The sequence below is a fragment of the Muntiacus reevesi genome, chromosome 10 (assembly GCF_963930625.1).
Source record: "Muntiacus reevesi chromosome 10, mMunRee1.1, whole genome shotgun sequence".
Taxonomy (NCBI): domain Eukaryota; kingdom Metazoa; phylum Chordata; class Mammalia; order Artiodactyla; family Cervidae; genus Muntiacus; species Muntiacus reevesi.
This window is the reverse complement of record NC_089258.1, coordinates 36,409,696-36,429,467: the sequence shown is the minus strand read 5'-3', so window position 1 is coordinate 36,429,467 and position 19,772 is coordinate 36,409,696. Positions and strand designations below refer to the sequence as shown.

The following is a 19,772-nucleotide window of genomic DNA, read 5'->3' as shown; positions in this document are numbered from 1 at the left end:
CCACTCCAGTATTCTTGCCTGGAGAATTCCATGGACAGAGGAGCCTGGTCGGCTAGAGTCCACGGGGTCTCAAACAGTCAGACACAACTGAGTGATTTTCACTTTCAAGCACTATAATGATGATGATGTGATAGTTCAGTTGATAGTACAAATTGAGAATGATCAAATAGAGTTCATGAATATATGTATGTTCAAAAGTATGTGAGTTGGTTCCCATATTCCTTTTATCATATTCACTAGATAATCTTCCTCTGCCTCTAGCTGAAAATCTTAGCAAGCCACACCTAATCTATCATTTTTATGGAACAGACTGTGCTATAGGCATTTTAAGTTGATATCACAGTTTCACATCAGGAATTAGGATGTCTAGTCTAAGTTTTTAATCAGATCTCCAAATCCAACAAGTCAAATCTCCTCTCCCTTCTCAGTGAGAGCATTAGCAGGCAGTGCACGGTTAGCCTTGGTGCTCTTTCTCTTGATTGTTCCTCCTCTTCCCCTTCCTTCATCGTCAGAGCAAGAGGGAGGAATGTTAGGATTAGGAAGGTCATACTTGCCCTGGTGGGCTTCCCAGCTGGCCCAAGTGGTCAAGAATCCACCTGCCAATGCAGGAGACGCAGGTTTGATCCCTGCGTTGGGAAGATCCCCTGGAGCAGGAAATGGCAACCCTTTCCAGTATTCTTGCCTGAAAAATCTGCTGGGCAGGGGAGACTGGCGGGCTACAGTCCATAGGGTTGCAGAGAGTTGGACACAACTGAATGACTGAGCAACACACGTGTCCTGCTTCCCGTGTATCTGGCTCTGTGTTCTCGGATGCCGATGCTGATTTTTAAAACCAACCCTCTCCCTTGGGACGCTTTTCACTGGTCCCTGTGGCCAGGGGCTTCTCCTAAGGCCCAGGATGCTGCAGCATCTCTTTGGTTGGCTGCTGCTCATCCCCCCCTCCACCATCTGTTTCTCTGTCTTCCCACCTTCTGGAGACGCTCACTGTGGGGACCCATTTCTGTTACCATTCCTCCTGAGTAAGACTCAAAACAGATCCAGGGCAGCTCATTCTCTTATGTGACCCACATGTGGTCCAGGGGAAATACTCTGGCATTTTTCCCACTGGCCACTTCTGTGATTTGGGTCTCACCCTTCTGCAGCCCCTTCTGTTCTGCTGCCACAGGCCGCTGGAGCTTTTGCAGCTGGGGTAGGACCCTAGTCCTGAGACTTGCATAAGGCTGTGGCTGCTGAGACGTGTCGCTGTTTTTCTAAGAGGCACTCTTTTGAGGCCCCTTAGCCCAAACTTTAGGATTAGGAGGTAGCGTGCTCCACATGACCCACCTGGGGTGCTGGGGACTCTAAACATTAGGTAATAGCTGTCTCCAAAGCAAATCTCCCCTAAATCCTTTCTGTCTCCTCTCTGACCTCGTTTTAGTTCCTTGTTCTGGCTGAGGTTTCTAGAGTTATGAAACCAGTGAGGATTCATCTCCTTTGTAACTTCTGCCTATAGGGGCCTGGCTTGGGGATTTCACTTCCATTCTGTCTGGGTGTAGAAATTTCAGTTTTAACATCTTGTTACAACAACAGCACAGTGATAATCAAAACAATCGCAGCAACAACACTGATAATAACTAGTACTGACTGAGCGCTCAACTTCTGCCAGGCCCCTCGTTTGATCCCTCCAAGCAGCCTTTCAGGTCGATGCTGTTATCTGTAAAGGTCACACTGGTGACGTTGGATGTTGACCGCCAGGCTGGGCAGTTCAGGTTGCACGGCGCAGAAGCGTGGCCCTTGCTGCTCTGCTGATGCCGTTTCAGCCGGCTACTTCCCCTTCCTGAAGGAGATTTCTGTGGGTCCTTGAGTCAAGCTTCGCAGCAGTTGCTCTCCTCCAACAGGAGACAGTAACTCCGCCTAAGAAATGATCCCATTTCAGCAATTCCTGGGAGGCCATAGCTGTAATAAAGGCCATTCTTTATGATATAAAAGTCTCCCCCTCTCTCCCCCACCCTTAACGTTTCTAATTTGAGCCCCTCTGGTCCCTGTGGAGTCTTTAAATGCTTCAAGTGCAAGCCTATTGCCAAAGCAAGCCTGTCTGACTCGGAGGCAGCGCCCTGCACTGTTGCCGAATATTGAACAAACATTCAAGCGGCTTTGGCTCTCCCAGAAGCCCTCAGTCTGAGGTCTTTGTTTTGTTTTCTGGATGAGGGCAAGCGGTGCCATCACCTCCTGCCGAAAAGCCCTGGCTGCCCTCCCAACAAGGAGTTGTCACTTCAACCGAGCCTTTTTTTAATTTTTTTCTGGTGGCAACAAAATAATACCCAGCAGGAATTTGGGAGGAGAAAAAAGAGAGTTCAGCTGGCAGGTTCTCAAATGAATGGGCTGTAGTGTCATTGGAACTGAATTGGGCTTGAAACCAGACATGATCCTATTTTGGAAGCATTGTTCAGAGGGATGGGAAATGTGAACAGAGGATAAGTCTCTTCAAAAATGCTCTTTATCCTTGGCCTGTTAAAGGCAGCCTGTTTTAACTGAACTCTCCCATCCCCTCAATGGCAAGGGTCTATGTGAGAACCCAGAGGAGGTCAGAACAACTGGCAAATTGATCAGCTATTCATCTATTAACCTTTCAATTGAGAGAGCGAATTTTGCTTTGAGAAGAACTTGCCCCTTGACTGCAAGCCATCAATTAACTGTCAATCCCGAAATTCACAAATCCTGGCTCTTGGACTCATCAGGGCTTCGATGAGCTAGCACAGTGATCAGGGCATATACATATACACGTATTCAAATACATTGTTGAAAATATTACTGTAAAGCCTAATGTGCTCCAGGGGGTGTGTGAAGTGGATATGGTTGTCAGAAGGACCGCCAGTGACCCTGCCCTCATGGAGCTTCTCGTCTGAAGATGCTACAGGTGATGCATAGAACGGGATGCTTGTGAGGAAGTTTAGTATGAAGCTCTCATAGAGATTAGAGGCATGGGCATGGAGTTCAGGCTAGGTGTTTCTGAGAAACTGGCCCCTGAACTAAGATCTGAAGGGTGAGTGGGAGTTTGCGCTAAGAGAGGGCAGGGGCAGAGGCTGGGATGGAGAAAGCGTTCTGTACAGAGAGAAGAGCACGCACCAAGACACAGAGAAAGGACAGGGTGTAGGCGAGGAGCGTAATGGCCACTGTAACTGAAAGTAGGGGAACCAGAAGGAAGAGGATGACAGATGAGACCCGAGAGGCACGCAGTGTGGTCTAGGTCCCTCATTACCTATGTGCCATGGTTACGGATTTTGGTCCTCATCCTCAGAACAGTGAACACTCTCCTAAAAAGAGTTTTAAGCAGAAGAATATAGTTTGCCTTTTGAAAAGATGACTTTAGCCACAGAGCGAGGTTGGATCAGAAGCGATTAGCTTTTGCAATTGTAGTGTCTACAGAGGAATAATTAATGGAATGGCTGATGGTCTTCCCTGTTGTAACTCTCTTCCAGATCATAACTTAGGCATGACACAATCCTTACAAAAAGGATCTCCATAAATAAATGTGCATGGGACTTAGTGGTAAATCCCTTTTTCCATTTAGGTCTCAGGTTCCTCAGTGTTAAGCAATGGGTTTGGACCAGATGATACCCAAGTGTCTTTCTTTTGCAAAATAAGCCCTTAAATTCAGCATGGATTCTATACTGATACTGGAATGAAGTTTTCAGCTTGGTCTGTGGGCTTTTAACCCTGTTTTTTGAACCAATAGATTGAAAAAAAAATTATGTGACAAAACTGATCAACAAAGATCAATAGCTTGTTCTGTTGTTAGTTAGATCTTTAACCAGATGGCTAGGAATGTTTGTTTAATCCAGGGAATTCTTGCTCCCAGCACCACGTTACACATTCTTTCACAGTTAAATTATGGCAAGGTGCTCTGAGGGTTGGGGCATCTGTGTCCTAAAATATGAGATAACAATAGTAGTTTGAGTGATGAATGGTTAACAGGACTGCGGTCATGTGCTGAAAGGATTCACTAACTCATCATGTCACCTCGGAAAGTCATCTTCCTCCTTTGGGACACAATTTCCTCTCATTTAAAATGGGAAGATTTTACCAGATTAGACTTTTGAAAACTAATGAAAAATCATATTGAAAAGATATTTCATGGAGAAAAGATACCCCACTCTATCTTTTCTCCTTGGAGGCTAATAATCCAAGTGTATTTATGATCTATTTATTTTTCTCCTTTAATCCATCATGCTGCCACATTCCTATGTAACCTTTCTCTAAGACTCAGTTTCTCCATCCATAACTTAGGGCTACACAGCAGAGGTTTCCAAAAGGGTCAGAGAGTAAATATTCTAGGCTTTGTTGAACTTATGGAGTCCTCATTGCAGCTACTTAATTCTGCCATTTGTAGCCATGTACAATATATAAAAAATGAGAGTGGTCATATTCTAATAAAACTTTCTTTACAGAAACAGGCAGAGGCTGGATTTGACCCATGGACCATAGTTCAGTGAATGCTGGGTCAGCAGTGTGGACTAACTGCTCCCTGATGTCCTTGCAGTTTTGACTTTCCCTGACCTTCTCCCCTGAAGAGTTCTTCTCTCCCAAGTTGGAAGTCACCCTTCTCCAAAACTATCCCTCTGGCCTGCACTTCCTAAGGTCATCATCACTGCCATCATCATCTTGACATGTCCGTATGCAAGACCGTCTGTCTCCCCAGCTGCTGAGATGCCTTCTCCGCAGTTTTGTTTTGTTTATCTTAGTAACTACCCTTCTTTAATCCCTCTGAAGGATTGGTTAGCTGGAATCCGCCTTGTCTTCTTCCCCTAGAGCCTTTGATCTGATGCTCATAAGCATTTGCTGACAGCCAGACAGAAAAGGTGGAGCCCAGATCTGAAGCCCGAGGGCCCAGAGAGTAATGAATGAAGACTGCATTTATTTGTCTTTCTAATTGGCAAGCCCATTTCCAGATCAGCTGCAAGTCACTGCAAGCTGAGAGCGAAAGCAAGAGACGACCTTCTTTCTCCCAGGCCTTGGTGCCCAGGGCCCATCTATTCCAAGGCTGGAGCTTGCCCTGACTTCACTAGGCTTGGATGAAACCATCTGGGCCAAGCTCTGCCCTCAGCATAGGACCTCCTTGCCTTGTCACTCAGACTGTATGTGAAACAGCTTTGAGGACACTAGTCACATCATCCATGATGTAAATAGAACTCTCTGAGTTCTACAAATCACTTTGCTTCTTCAAGCTTTGAGCCCTTTCTCCTTATGAAATCTTACATGGAAGGCCAGTCTGTAAATGAGATACAAGTGGAACAGCTCTATTTGAAGCTGAGATGCAGATATAGAGTACTGCCCCCTCAGTCTTCCTTTTGCCCTCCTCAAGCAGTTGCTGAGATGGCTGTTGGAATCCCTGTTAGAACCCCTCAGGTGAATTTTGGAGCCTCTCAACTGGATTACTCCGGTAGGCTCAGTGATAAAGAACCTGCCTGCAATGCAAGGGCTGTAGGAGATGTGGGTTTGATCCCTGGGTGAGGAGGAGGATCCCCTGGAGGACGGCATGGAAAGCCACTCTGGTATTCTTGCCCGGAGAATCCCTATGGACATAGGAGCCCGATGGGCTACTGTCTATAGGGTCACAAAGAGTCTGACATGATTGAAGCAACTTAACACACGCTCACAGACTGGATTATACGTGTTGTTCTAACCATTCGCAGCTATATAATCTCTCTCTTCGGTAAAGTGTCAAGTATATCCCTAGCACTGAGCTAGTCACTGAGTCGGTGGGGGCAGGATGGGAGACATGGTCCGTGGTCTCCGTGAACCGATTATAAGGTTGCAGAGGCCAACAGAAAATGGGATGAGAATGAACGTAACAGCGTCAGGTCTTGCAAACCAAAATACCTATCAGAGAAGCAGGGTTGGGGCGAGGAAGAAAGACTTCCTGAAGAGGGTCACATTGCATTGGAGCACCATTTGGAGAGGCAGAGGGGCCAGTAGGCCAGGGCAAGCAAAGGCACAGGGGTGTGAAATGCTAGTTGCGGGGCTAAAGAAGGACAGGGCCTAATGGGGCACACATCACTCATGCCCACGACAGTGTGCTGAGGACCAGACATTTGAATAAGGGAACAGATGAGCATGAAAAGAAAGGGGAAATAATGCCTTTCCCAGACAGGCCCACCTCCTCGCTCATCGACCAGTCATAACTGTTTTAGTTATTGTTAACCACACGTGACAGAATTAATCACTAAGGCTCTTGGACATTCAGAGAGTTTCCCAAAGCAGTGGGGCTGCTGTCCAGTAGAACTGAGATTGAAACTGAAGTTGACTCCAAAGCTTGTCTTTCCCCCATTACATGGAACTTCATGAAAAACAGGACAAATAAGTTTTTAAAACAAAGGTAGAATTTATAAAATTGATAGTAAAGAAAGGAACTTCTCATTGGGAAAAATATACAGAAATATTTATATCTTGCAAGGTCCTTGAAAAAACCCTCTAACCCAACCTACTGCCTGAATTTATTTTTCTCATTTTTGTGAATAATGAAAGTATGATAACACATTTACAGGAGACCTGAAATATACAGAACAAAGTTACATATAATTCTACTATATATTACAATCATTTTTTAAGTAGATGCATTAAGATTTTTAGTTGGAGTTTCCATATCAAACTCTCAAAAATTAATAGAATAAATATACAGAAAAGTAGAAGGATAGCGTAGACCTGAAAAGCACCGTGAACTAATTCAGCATAATTAAAGTTTATACAATTTTCACACAAGAGTACAAACTGCTGACCTTAAATACAAAGAAGATGAGGCCCAAAGAAAGCAAAGGGTTATTTAATATCAATGGTAGAACAAGACATCATTCTGGTCTTGGAGCCCTCAGATCGGTGTTCTTTCTAAAGCATCATCAGTCACATGTGTTTTCCCTTTTTGGTGGATAACCACCTCTTAGCACATCTCGATGGGTTCAAGAGTCTGACCTTTTAACCTTTACTGAACTTTCTCTTTCTCCAGAGACCACGGAGCTGGGCAGCAAGAAGGAGCTGAAGTCCATGCCCTTCATCACCTACCTCTCAGGCCTGCTGACGGCCCAGATGCTGTCGGATGACCAGCTTATCTCGGGTGTGGAGATCCGCTGTGAGGAGAAAGGCCGCTGTCCGTCTACTTGCCACCTCTGCCGCCGCCCAGGCAAGGAGCAGCTGAGCCCCACCCCGGTGCTGCTGGAGATCAGCCGCGTGGTTCCACTGTACACGCTCATCCAGGACAACGGCACCAAAGAGGTGAGCTCCCGGTGCGGCCGCTGGGCCACATCTGGGTGTCAGCCCTCCCACCCCTGGGCTTGCGGGCCCTCTGTCGTTGGGATGGCCATCCTCAGCGTGGCGAGGGCCAGCGTGTACTGATGCTTACATGTGGCGAACACGTGTGTAACTTGGTAACACTAGCTGCTGTAACGGACAAATTCTCAAATCCCAATGACTTAGTCCGGGTGAGGTTATTTCTTGCTTCTCGGAGTCCTCAATAGATGATTTTGATTGATGGGTGGCCTTACTCTGAGAGGTGGTTCCGGGTCCCAGCCTGTTCCATCTTGTGGTGTGTTAATCTGGTGCTTCGATGCCTGCTGTGGAAGGAGAAAGAACATGGGAGATTGTACATGAGAAGTTTTAAATGGGCCACACCGGAAAATGGCACATTATCACTTCAGCTCCTATTCTGCTAGCCAGAATTCAGCCACGGGGCACACCTGTCTGCAGATGAAGTCAGAGAAATGTTTTTATCAGTCTTCCTAAGAGAAGCAGATATGAGTTTGGTGAAAACCTAGCAGCCTCTCCCTCAGTACTCTGCTTGGGTTACCTCATTTAATTTACCCTCCAGATCTATGACTTCTTTGTAAGTATGGAGCTGATTCATATGGAATTTCTGACATTTGACCATTTATTTATCATGATGGCAATTCTACATGGGTTATCTTTTTCTCCTGCCCACTTTACAAGCGAGGAAACGTAAGATGAGTGATTTGCTCCATGTTGGTCTGATCCAGAGCCCGAATACCTAATTGTGAAATTTTATCTCCTCTTGTTCCTCTTTATGTCTCTCTGACTTTTGATTATGGCATGTCAGGGCTCGAGGGGACTGTATGAATGATTTGGTTTGCCTTTTTGCAAACTCATATCTGTGGAACTTTTTTTTTTCCAAATGCAGTTTTCAACTGCAAAACCAGGAATAGTATGCCACTGCTTCAGTGAGGAAGGAGGTAGATAAAGCCTCTCTATTTGGTCCCCACTCATTCCTCTACAGCAACTTCTGGACAGTCCTGGGCCTCCAGAGAAGACAATCTGGTGGACCAGTGACCAAGTCCCATAGGATGTTATGGATTATGTGCCCCTCCCAAGGCATCCTATTGGGCTAAGTGCCAGTGCCTGGAGATTGGTCAGGGCTACGTAGAGAACAGAGAGGAGATGAGAATAAGTGAGCAGAATATCAGGTGGATAACCTGAGGCAGAAAAGAACATGGTCTATGCAAAGACCTGTAGAAATTCCCCATGACTCAGACCAAGAGATGAAGGGAGGGCAGAGGTGAGGCCAGCGGGATCAGAAAGAACCTGATTATTTCGGGAATTGTAAGCTAGGTCCTGGATTTTGGACGCTATCTAGAGGGCAGTGACTTGCTGAAGATACATGGTTAGCAGGAGGTTGATAGAATTAGCTTTGTATAGCAGAAGGAGTCCCCTGGAAACTACATAGATGACTATCAATGGGAGAGCAGTTAATTAAAGTGTGAACTATGAATAGAAGAGAACACTGTACTACAACCAAGATCAATGAACTGTAATGATAGTTAATAGGAGAGGGATGAATATAATGTTAAATGAAGACAGGAAATCCCAAAGATATATTTTGCATAGCATGATACCCTTCCCTCTATTTTTAGTTGAAACACACACATCAAATATACTACCTTTAAGAATAAATATGCATGCAATAGACAGTTTAAAAAAGCAATCAGGGAAATGATGAACATAGTATTATAGGATGATAGTGATCTTGAATCAGGGTAGGCAGGGTGATGGCATGAGGGTGCATTAGTTACATGAGAGTAGCCAGATTTCTAGTTGTTGTTTTGGGTGCTGGGTTTGTGGGGGCTTATTGAAGTGTTAGGGCTTCCCTGGTGGCTCAGATGGTAAAGAATCTGCCTGCAGTGCAGGAGACCTGGGTTCAATCCCTCAGTCAGGAATATTCCCTGGAGAAGAGAATGGCAACCCACTCCAGCATTCTTGCCTGGAGAATTCACGGACAGAGGAGCCTGGCAGGCTACAGTCCATGCGGTCGCAAAGAGTCGGACATGACTGAGGGACCTTCACTCTTAAACTGTTAAAATTAGCTAAGCAGCTGAGGCTAACCGGATGAATACATAAAGCCTAACCATGCATGGTACAGCGATGAGCTTGACTCATGAACCACGCACCTCAAATCATCTAACTTTGTGCATCAGAGGTCCCCGAACCAACAGTAGAAAAAAGTCAAAAAAGCCAAATTACATACACATCTCCATGTCTCTGGTTTCAGGGTGAGAATCAACTGTGGAAATATAAGAGTGGAGCCAGGAGCCCCCTGAGGAGGCTCTTGAAGCTTTCACTTAACACGAAGGGTCATCCGAGGAGTGTTTTGTCAGTGAGGACACACGCGGAGCAACACATTGCTAGCCGAGCAGGCCTGAACTCTCCAGGGATGATTGGTGAGAGAGGCTCTAGGACGGCAAGGGAGAGGGAAGATGATGTGCTCGGTTATGTCTAGCTCTTGGCTGCCCATGGACCGTCGCCCACCAGGCTCCTCTGCCCAGCGAATTTTCCAGTCTAGAAGAATCCTGGAGCAGGTTGCCCTTTCCTTCTCCAGAGGATCTTCCCAACCCAGGGACCGAACCGGTGTCTCTTGTGTCTCCTGCATTGGCAGGCGGGTTCTTTACCACGAACACCGCCTGGGAAGGCCGCTGAGAGAGGCTCTGCCTATCCGTGTTTGCTCCTCTTTGCAGGCCTTGCTCTCCTCACCTGCGAGGTGCTTCGATGCTAGCTAATCTCAGGACTTTTATGATGTGTCCTTGGCGCGCGTGGCAGCAAGATGAGCACTGGTCCCTTTACTCTTTGCTTAGAAATCAGGTTCCTCTATGTCTGGATGCTGTGCTAGCTTCCCTCAGCACCGTCTATATATCCAGTTCTAGAAAACTGGTTTTTCCTGAGGCCCATTCGCGTGCTCTCAGCTAGAGAAGGCCAGGAGCTCTCAGCTAGAGAAGGCCAGGAGTGGGCAGGCGGCCGCTAGGTGTCACTGTTCTCCTTACGGGTCACCTGCTGCCTTTGAAGCAGGAGTCATTCTTGCATTCCTTCCGTATTTCTGAGTGTCTATTTGCCCTGAAGAGCAGGACAGATGGACACACGTGGAACGCAAACAGGCATGGTCTTCCTCTTCATGGAGTTTACAGACTGGGGGAGGAAGATATGAAACACACACACCAGATAAGTGAGAACACGCTGTGCTGAGTCCCAAGAGAGGTCCAGGCCTGGGGGTTCACGGAGGGTGACTGAGGGCCATGTGGAGTCAGAGAAGGCTTGACGTCCTCAGCAGAGTGATATTTGGATAATTTCTTGAGGGTCAGGTGCATAAAGTGAAAGTGGACGACTGGGTTTGGCAGAGGAAGACCTGAGAGCATTCCAGATTGAAGCTGCAGCTCCTACAGAGGCCTGAAGAATGTGCAAACGTGGCCTGTCTCCCTGAGGTCCAGATAGGGAGCTCTGGGTACATCCTAGAGTCTTGCGATCCCTACCTCATGGGATCAGACGGTAACGAGTGCACAGTGCCTGGCATGTAGCATGTCATGGGCTTATCTTTTCTATGATAAAAATGCTATTTGCCTAAACTGACCCCTTCCTTTTCCCACGCTTCCTTTGGTACCTTCTCTTTTAGGTAGTACTCAATCACTTTACAAGTGCCCAAAGTGCTAGGGACGTGGCCTTCAGAGCAGGATCCATATTTTGTACAAGAGAGATGATTGTTTAACCCAGAAGTTCAGAATGCAAGCGGAGGGATTTCAGGAGTATTCTCTCACTTTATAAATATTGCTGGAACTCATACTGTAGAGAAAGGGCACCATGAGTGGAATTATACATAAGTAAAAGGATTTCCTTCCGCTGACCTTCTAGAACAGAATGGAACCATCCTGCTATGTGAGAACACCTGTCTCCTTGAGCCATTTGAGATCCTTAGCCAACTCCCGAGTCCCGTGGCACTGTCAGGAAGTGTCAGAGAAGGGATGTAACTTGCCTGAGGTTAGTGGGGGCTGTTCTGGCCTCTGACTCTGGACCAGGGCCAGGGTGTACTCTGGGTAATCTTGGGGACCCTTGGACTCTAGCTCCTTTGGTGGTCGGGGTCTCCTTTGGTCCATCTCCAGGAGTGTGTGGGAAAGAGTGATGCCTTCTTCCTCAGCTGGAAAGGAGTCCTTCATTACACTTTGTGGTTTTGAACAAGCAAAGCAGGAAAGAAGTCTTAATGATGTGGTTTTGAAAAAGCAAAGCAGGAAAAAAGTCTTAATGATGGATAGCTTGATTAATAACATTATTCTTCCCCCTCCACCTGTTAAATGACCCTTATACAGCCCAAAGTCACAGAGCTTAGCTAAGCACAGCTAATGCTTAAATGTACAAGGCTTTGGGTGACTGCTAACTTAGCCTTTGGGTGGAAAAGAGGAAGAGGCTCCAAATGTAACATGTCATGGGCTTATGTTTTCTATGATAAAAATGCTGTTTGTCTAAACTGAGCCCTTCCTTTTTTCAAGCTTCCTATGGTACCTCCTCCTCTAGGTCATACTCGATCACTTTGCGAGTGCCCGAAGTGCTAGGGACGTGACCAAATGTGGGAGAAAAGCGTGTATCCTGGGGAAGAGCCAGATCGAGGTGGATTTGAGTCCCGTCTCGCCCACTAATTGTCTGGGTAACCTTCATCTCACTCACTTATGAAACAGGCATTACGTAATCCACCCCTTTCCGTTTTGGGGCTGGGGGTAATCTTTGGAAGCACGGGAGAGCTGGGATACCTGCGGTCTGTACCAAGTTCGCTCCTGGATTGTTCCATGTTGTTGGGCATGGATGCTTCTGCTGCTTTGGTCTCTCTCTCTTCCCTGGTGACTAGTCAGTAAGGAGTCTGCCTGCCATGCGGGAGACCCGGGTTCACTCCCTGCGTCGGGAAGATCCCCTGGAGGAGGAAATGGAAACCCACCCCAGTATTCTTGCCAGGAGAAGCCCATGGACAGACGAGCCTGGTGGACTATAGTCCATGAGGTCACAGAGATTCGGACAGGACGGAGTGACAGACATGCTCTTCTGGTCTCTTTATCTGTAGGATGAAAAGTATGGACTAATTTATCCCCAGGCCCCTGTGGTAGATCCAGGATCAGATCTAGATTCTCCCCTGAAAGTAAGGGATATATTTTGAGGTTAGAAGAGACACCTTGTAACCTGCAACTTATTTTCCACTCAAAGATATTACCAGCTGTACTCCTTAAGTTAACATTGGGCAGAGAAAGATTCTGGTATCTGTACTCCATCCCAATGACCCAGCATTTATGAGTAGATATGGATATTAAAATCATACTCTCTTTATTTTACAAATAGTACAACTGAGACCTAGACACTGGAATGACTTGATGTAGGGCACACAGTCAATTTTGAATTCAAAGTCATCTGCCATGGCTTCTGACTTCAGAGATGTCTTTTGTTTCAGACTCAAGACTCCTTATCCATGAAATGGGTGGTAACTTTCCCTGCAGAGATCATATAGAAAAATTAAGAGAATGTTTGCTGCTGTTTGGAAGACTATAAAATACTCTGTATATCTGGATGATTTTTTTTTCCCTAGTGCATGGGTCCCCTGAATTACAATAATGTGATTTTTTTTTTTTTTTTCTTTTCCATGCTGCCCTAGGAAGAGCCATGTGTAATTTTGGTCTTGTTGTGGTTTTCTAACCTTCTAGCAGATCCTTTCTCTCTGCCAGAAAGACTTGTTTACTCAATTTACACTTCTTGGCTCAAACTAAGAAGAAAAATTCCAAATGACTGCTCTTTGAAAAGAAATTAACAGCCAAGATCCCCCCCTCCACCACCATTATTACCACAACCATGCCCACTGCTATGACCACTCCCGTTAACATAGCCAGCATTGTCACTGCTGCCGGCACCTTGCGGGTGTCTGTAGATACTGTGCTAGGAGAGCTAAATACAAGGGGAAATAAGACCCAGACTGTGCCTTCAAGGAGCTCACAGTCTAGGGGATGAGGCAGAAGAGCCACATCACATAAGTAACTGTAATCGCTTGCATATGCTACACTAATGCATGATTTACTTTCAAACAATACAACAGACATTCCAACAGTGTTAGCAAAGAGGGAGGAAGAATCCCTGGAGCGGGTAAATCTCGAAGAGGTTCTTGCTGCAGGGAAGGTGGATGTGGGCAGTTGGTGGATATAGTTTGAGAGTAATCTGTTGATGATGGAGATAGTCCTATGTACCTGATGTATTTAGATCATATGCCAAAAACTCTACCAAGGGCTTTGTGTGTTTTATCTCATTCAATCATCCAAGAACTTCTGAGGGAAGTATTCTCACCATCCCAATTTAATAAATGAGGAGACTGAGGCTCAGAGAAACTTGAATCTGAGTCTCTCAGATTCTGAAGCTCATCTGGGCCAGAGCTGGAAAATTCTGATCCATGGGTGAAATCCAGGAGTCCATGTGTTTTTATAAAGACAGTTTGTGAAACACAGCCACACTCCTCTCTACATATCATCTATGTCTGCTTCTCAACCACGACGGCTTGGTTGAGGAGTCACCCCAGGAGACGGTGGGACACACCAAGCCAAAAATATTCACTCTAGTCCTTTGCAAAAAATTTGACAAACCCTAGTCTAGACTAAGGTATATTGGAAAAGAAGAGGAAAGAAAGTTATGTCCGATGCTATGTGCCAAACACATAGAAGAGTAAATCCCAGCATGTATTGAGTGCCAACTCCATGCCTGGCATTTGAAAAGTGCTTCATGTGTATTCATATGTGTTCTCTCTTTCCTTTGGTACATTTGAAGTGTGCACTAGTATGCCCGTTCCACAAATTTAAAAATATCTGAGGACTTATTTATCTAACATAACATAGCTAGTCGGAGACGGCAATGGCACCCCACTCCAGTACTCTTGCCTGGAAAATCCCATGGACGGAGGAGCCTGGTGGGCTGCAGTCCATGGGGTCGCTAAGAGTCTGACACGACTGAGCGACTTCACTTTCGCATTTCACTTTCATGCATTGGAGAAGGAAATGGCAACCCACTGCAGTGTTCTTGCCTGGAGAATCCCAGGGATGGGGGAGCCTGGTGGGCTGCCGTCTATGGGGTCGCACGGAGTTGGACACGACTGAAGCGACTTAGCAGCAGCAGCAGCATAGCTAGTGACTCTGACCCAGGAAGTCTGTGTCCAAAATGTATGTGTTTAGCCAATCATTCTTAAAATTGGGGAACGATAAAACTGGAGAAGTGATGTGCAGAAGACTGACTTGTGGAAACTTTGAATTCTGGGCTGACGGATTTGGGTACCACATGAACTATAGGGAAATCGTCAAGATTTGGGGTCAAGGGAAAGACCTAGCTGGATGTGAAATTTAGGATAATAACTACATCAACAACAGTTAAAGGTTGAATTGCAGGGACCAGGACTGGTATTGTGTTCAGGTTTATTAATTTGGGGTCTGCAGATCACTGATCTTAAATGGTTATCGGATCTCCATCCTCAGAAAGTTTGTGCAGAATTATATATTACTGTATTTTTTCCCCCCTGGGGCAAAGGTATATACCATCAGCAAAGCTCCTAAATATTTTTGACTCAAATGTTGCAGAACACCATGATAAGAGGACCAGTTCGTTGGGGTGTCCACAGTGGAGGTTTGCATATGGGATGTCTGGGAGGATGGCGATTCAGTTCAAATGATTTTAACAAATATTTATTAAGGGTCTCTTACAGGCCAGGCACTGTTCTGGACTTTTGGGATACATTATGGATCAAAACAGGCACATATGACAACCATTTGGAGACTTAAATTTCTCCTGGAGTGTATGTGGGAGACATAAACCATCAGAATAGTAAATAATCTAGTATATTAAAAGGCAAAGAGAAGGGAAAATAAATCAGAATAAGAGGTCAGGAGTGCCTAGTGGAGTGTGGAGACTTGGCTCTCAGAATATCACAAAGTCAATCAGGGTCACTTAGATTGAAGATGGGGGAAGCGTTTTTTTGTTTTGTTTTTTCATGCAGATTCCTGGCTTCCTCTTCCAGATTTTGTTTCTCTAGAGGAGTGGGGCTGGAGAATTCTCATTTTTACAAGCTTCCCAGGTGATTCTGCTCCATGCCAAACTTGAGAACCAGTACTCCAAACCATGGTTCCTGCGGGCGTTCTCATTCTGAAATTCTTCAGGGAATTCCTTGCTTAGGGATTAAGAAAGTCAAGTACTTCTAATCTAGAGTAAATCTCCTCTGCGATTGAGGCCACTTCCTCTCCATCGGTGCATTATAAGGAGGTGAACTGGCCAGGAACCAGGCTGTCAGGCAGTTCTTGGCAAGAAGGAAGATCAAAGAGAAGAGGGGGATATAATCCACATATTACTCAACACGCTCATGGTCAATTACAAAAGAGGAACTTAATGCTTGGCTTGCCTCCTTGCAAAACTGGAAAACATAGCTATTTCATGAGACCAGAAAACGACAAGATTCTGTAAATATGCACGACATACAGACTTAGCAAATGCAAGCATTTTTACGTGTCAGAGTGTGTAGAGCTGATTCCCCCCCCCCCCCTCCATGGGACATTGAATCCAGTTAGCAAATGTAAGAAAAAAGGAGAATTGAAGAATGCCTTTTCCTGGTATGTTTAAGTACAACCATTTACTGAGCACTTCAACTGTGCAAGGAGCTCTGCTCAAACACTTCGTGTACTCCCTTCACTGAACCCTCTCATCAACCCCACACGTTGAGGAATGTTACTATCTTTCTTTCCCCCTTGGGAAGACTGAGGCATAGATTTAGATCACTTGTCCCACAATACTGTAAATAAGAACTGGTGCAGCCAAGGTTTGATCTGAGCACTTCTCCTTTTTCTCATTTTGCTATACTCTCTTAGCTACTCCCCTTGTACATTTTAATGAAGCGTAAAATACGAAGTCTAATGCCTACTAAGGACACTATCCCTCGCCTAACATTGCCTCCTGCTGCTACTATGTCTTCATTTCTTTCACTCAGCATCCAAGATATTTGAAAGAATAGATTACCTCTTCTGTCAACACCGATTCAGCCCCATTCACTCAAGGACCGACTGCCCAATCCGGAGGAAATAGAGTGGCTCCTCCTCACTGGGAACTGTTGCAGATACCGTTTTTGCCATAAATGACTCTGACTTTCTTTTGGTAGGCATCTTTTGATTTCCCTTTGGTTCTTGCAGTCTGGAAACCAGTGAGACATCCTTGATGATTCTTGGTCCTTCCTTCTGTGCTCAAACTACAGCTTGTTAACAAATCCTGTAGATTTTTCTACTTAGGAATTTCTCAAATACGGCCACTCTTACCCACGTTGGTCCAAGTCTTGAATGGATGGTTGTGATAGTTGACTAACAGTGACCCTTGGCCCCTCTAATTCATTTTCTTCCTGGTAGCCTGACTGATAGTTTCAAAGTTAAGACTTGCTTCCATCACTTTTCCAGTGAAAACCCTTAACTGACTTCCAGGTGCTCTCAGGATCCAGACCACCATGCTTACTGTGGCCTACAAGGGGCTGCTTGGACTGGCCCTTCTAACTTCCTACACCTCCTTTTTTCCTGTACCCCTCTTCCTTCTGGGCTCAAGTCAGTGATCCATTTCTGTGACTTCTGCACATGCTGTTTCCTCTGCTTGGAGTTGTTTTACCCTCTGCTCCTTTCTTCTTTCCACTGAGTTAATTGCTCTTCACCCACCATATTGCTGAGGCTTCTGGATGTGATAAGATCCCCTGTGTGTCTATTTGTTTACTTACTTTCTTGAATCTTTTTTATCTTTCATAACAGTTATCATAGTTTCTAACTATGCTCTCATGCATGTTTTCTAATTATTTGACTAATGTCTCCCCCTCTGCATTTTATTATTTTATGGGGACAGCAGTGCCACTGCAGAGGGAAGAGCAGATAAACCACATCTCACAAATGTCACAGTGCCTGTATTTGAGCATTCCCAGTAACAACTTGCTCAGGGACGCCTAAGTATTCTGTTTCCCTGATTTCTGTAATAGCCCTTCTGATATTGAGTCAAAATATTTTCCTATACAGTAGGAGATAAACTGCACAAGACCAGGGTCTAGACAAACTTTTGCTTAACATTGCACCAGTAGCTTCTGCTATAGCATCTGACTCATACTAAAGTTCCATAAATGTGTATTTAAAGAGAATAAATAAGTGGATGTGTAAAAAATGAATGGCCAACTTGCGTCAACATGCTTCAGTGTACTAAGTCCCTTAATTCTTGCAGTAGTCCTATAAAGGTAGCAATGTTTATCGTCATTTTACAGGTAAGAAAACTGAGGCTCACAGAGAGTGGGTACCACCCTCTGAAGCCCCCAGGACTGGCAGAGGTCAGAGCTGGGGCTGGAATCCCCTTTCCAGCTGTCCCACCACCACTCATCCATCACACAGTCCTCATTTATCTGAGGGTGTCATCCACAGCTGCCAGAGACGTGCTGGGCTTCCAGAAATGGAGCAAGTTGAGGTCCCATCCCTGCTGGAGTTTATCCCTGTGAACAGGGGGTTCTTCTTGGGTCGTTAGGCAACTTCCATCATGAGGGCACAGAGAGAATTCATCAGCAATTCAACTCTTTCTGTCCGTTTCTCTCTAATCTTAGAAGGAAAAAGAAAAAAAAAGTCATTCCAGATGTGCCTCCCCATTCATCAGGCAGGTCCAGTTGAAAGCAGCATGAGTTTGTAACATTATACAGGTGTGAGATCTGGCCACCAGAGTCCCGTCATTCCTTGTGTTTCTGAGCAGAAGGGTCCCAGCCATAAGGTTACGTCCTGGGAGGAGGGGAAACGCTCAAGGAATCAGTGTCTTCTTGGACTACGTGTTTCCTTTCCGTTTTAGATTCATCTCCACATTTTCCAATGGAGGAGGGAAGGGCATTGCCAAATTCCTGGATGTTCTGCTACCAAACTCCAAACCATTTTAGTTTAGAGAGTTATAGCATACATGAAGGTTAAGTCACTAGTATCATGAATCTCTGTGCATCTGTCATCTTTAAAGTTCAGTAATAATCGGCTTACTCCAACCCTGCATCACCGGCTCTCTCACCTCAAACACAATATAATTTGATATATAAATGTCAATGTTCATATTTCTAAAATATAAGGACTCAAAAATATCAGTATTGTCGCCTTGCTTTCCAAGCTAACAATTCTACACCATCAAATATATAGTCATTTTTCATTTTTAACCAGATTTTCTTTTTTTTTCAGTATCAGTTCGTTCAAACTGAGATCCAAGTAAGATCCAAATGTTACGATTGGCTGATAATTAAATCTCTTTTAGTCTATCGGCTTCTTCCTACAACTCTTTTTATTCCTTGTGATATTTTATTGAGGAAAATGGGGATTTTGCAGCTTCATGGTATTATTTAGCATGTTCCTCTATCCACTTCAGTATTCTGGCCTGGAGAATTCACACAGTCCATGGAGTTGCAAAGAGTAGGACATGACTGAGTGACTTTCAGTTTCACTTTCTGTCCCTCCATTTTTTGTAATTTGGTAGTTAGGTGTAGAGGCTCCACCAGGCTTGATTTTTTTTTTTTTTTGCAGTCCACCACAAGCAGTATTGGTAGAATTGTAGACCACAGTGATGTAATAAAATAGCTTGATGTTTGTCTTTGATGCCGGTCATTTCTGGCACCAAGTCCTGACTCTTTCTTTTGCGTGACTTTGGACAAGGGATTGTGAGCCTTAGTTACCTCAGCTGTGATGTCAGGTTAATAATAATGATGAATAATTTCTGAGGTTATTATATTAAACGAGATGGGCACCTAACATGCTTAGCCTTACACCGGTGCTTGGTAAGTGCCGAGTATAGACAAGCTCTGACTTGTCTTACTTCCCCTACCTTCCTGTTCTTCCCCTGTTTCTGTCCTCCTCTGTGTTTTATCGTTATATGTTATGATCAAAACAGTGCCCATGAGGATGAAAGAGCAGACACACTCAGAAGTAGAAGAGATTCTACAGGCATCTAGTCCAGCCCCGGTCTGTGGCTTGATTCTTTTCTCCCATCTCCTGCTGGGGCCTCTGTTGGGTACTCCCAGGAAGGACTTGGGGGATCAGGGAGCCCTAAGCAGCCTCATCTCTCACTGCTGGGGCATCCTTCTTTATATCCAGTCAAAATATTTCCTTGTACACGCCTTGTCTCTGTTGTTTCCAGCCCCATCTATCAGCACTGTACCGAGACAGACTTATCTCTTGACTTAGCAGACCGAACATATGTTTTAGAATCAGAGAGATAAAGATGCAGATACCAGCTTTGCTACAAAATTTCTCTATGCCTTTGAACACATTACTTAAGTTTTCAAGCTTCTTTTTTTTTCCCTCATGAGGAAAATGGGATTAATAATGTCTACCATATAGAGTTGTTTCACCAATTAACTGAAATGATCCATGTAAGATGCTTAGCAGCAATGTCTGGCTCATAGGAAGCAGCTCAATAAAAGTCTATCCTCTGTCCTGGCTCGAAGC

At 45.0% G+C, this 19,772-nt stretch overlaps 1 protein-coding gene across 1 annotated transcript in view; it reads left to right on the top strand.

The window, feature by feature from the left end:
- ASTN2 (astrotactin 2) overlaps positions 1-19,772 on the top strand; it is a 984,610-nt gene that overhangs the window by 785,320 nt on the left and 179,518 nt on the right. Inside the window, exon 17 of the mRNA XM_065946624.1 lies at positions 6,980-7,245. Coding sequence (XP_065802696.1) covers positions 6,980-7,245 — 266 coding nt within the window. The remainder of the gene's footprint in view (positions 1-6,979; positions 7,246-19,772) is intronic.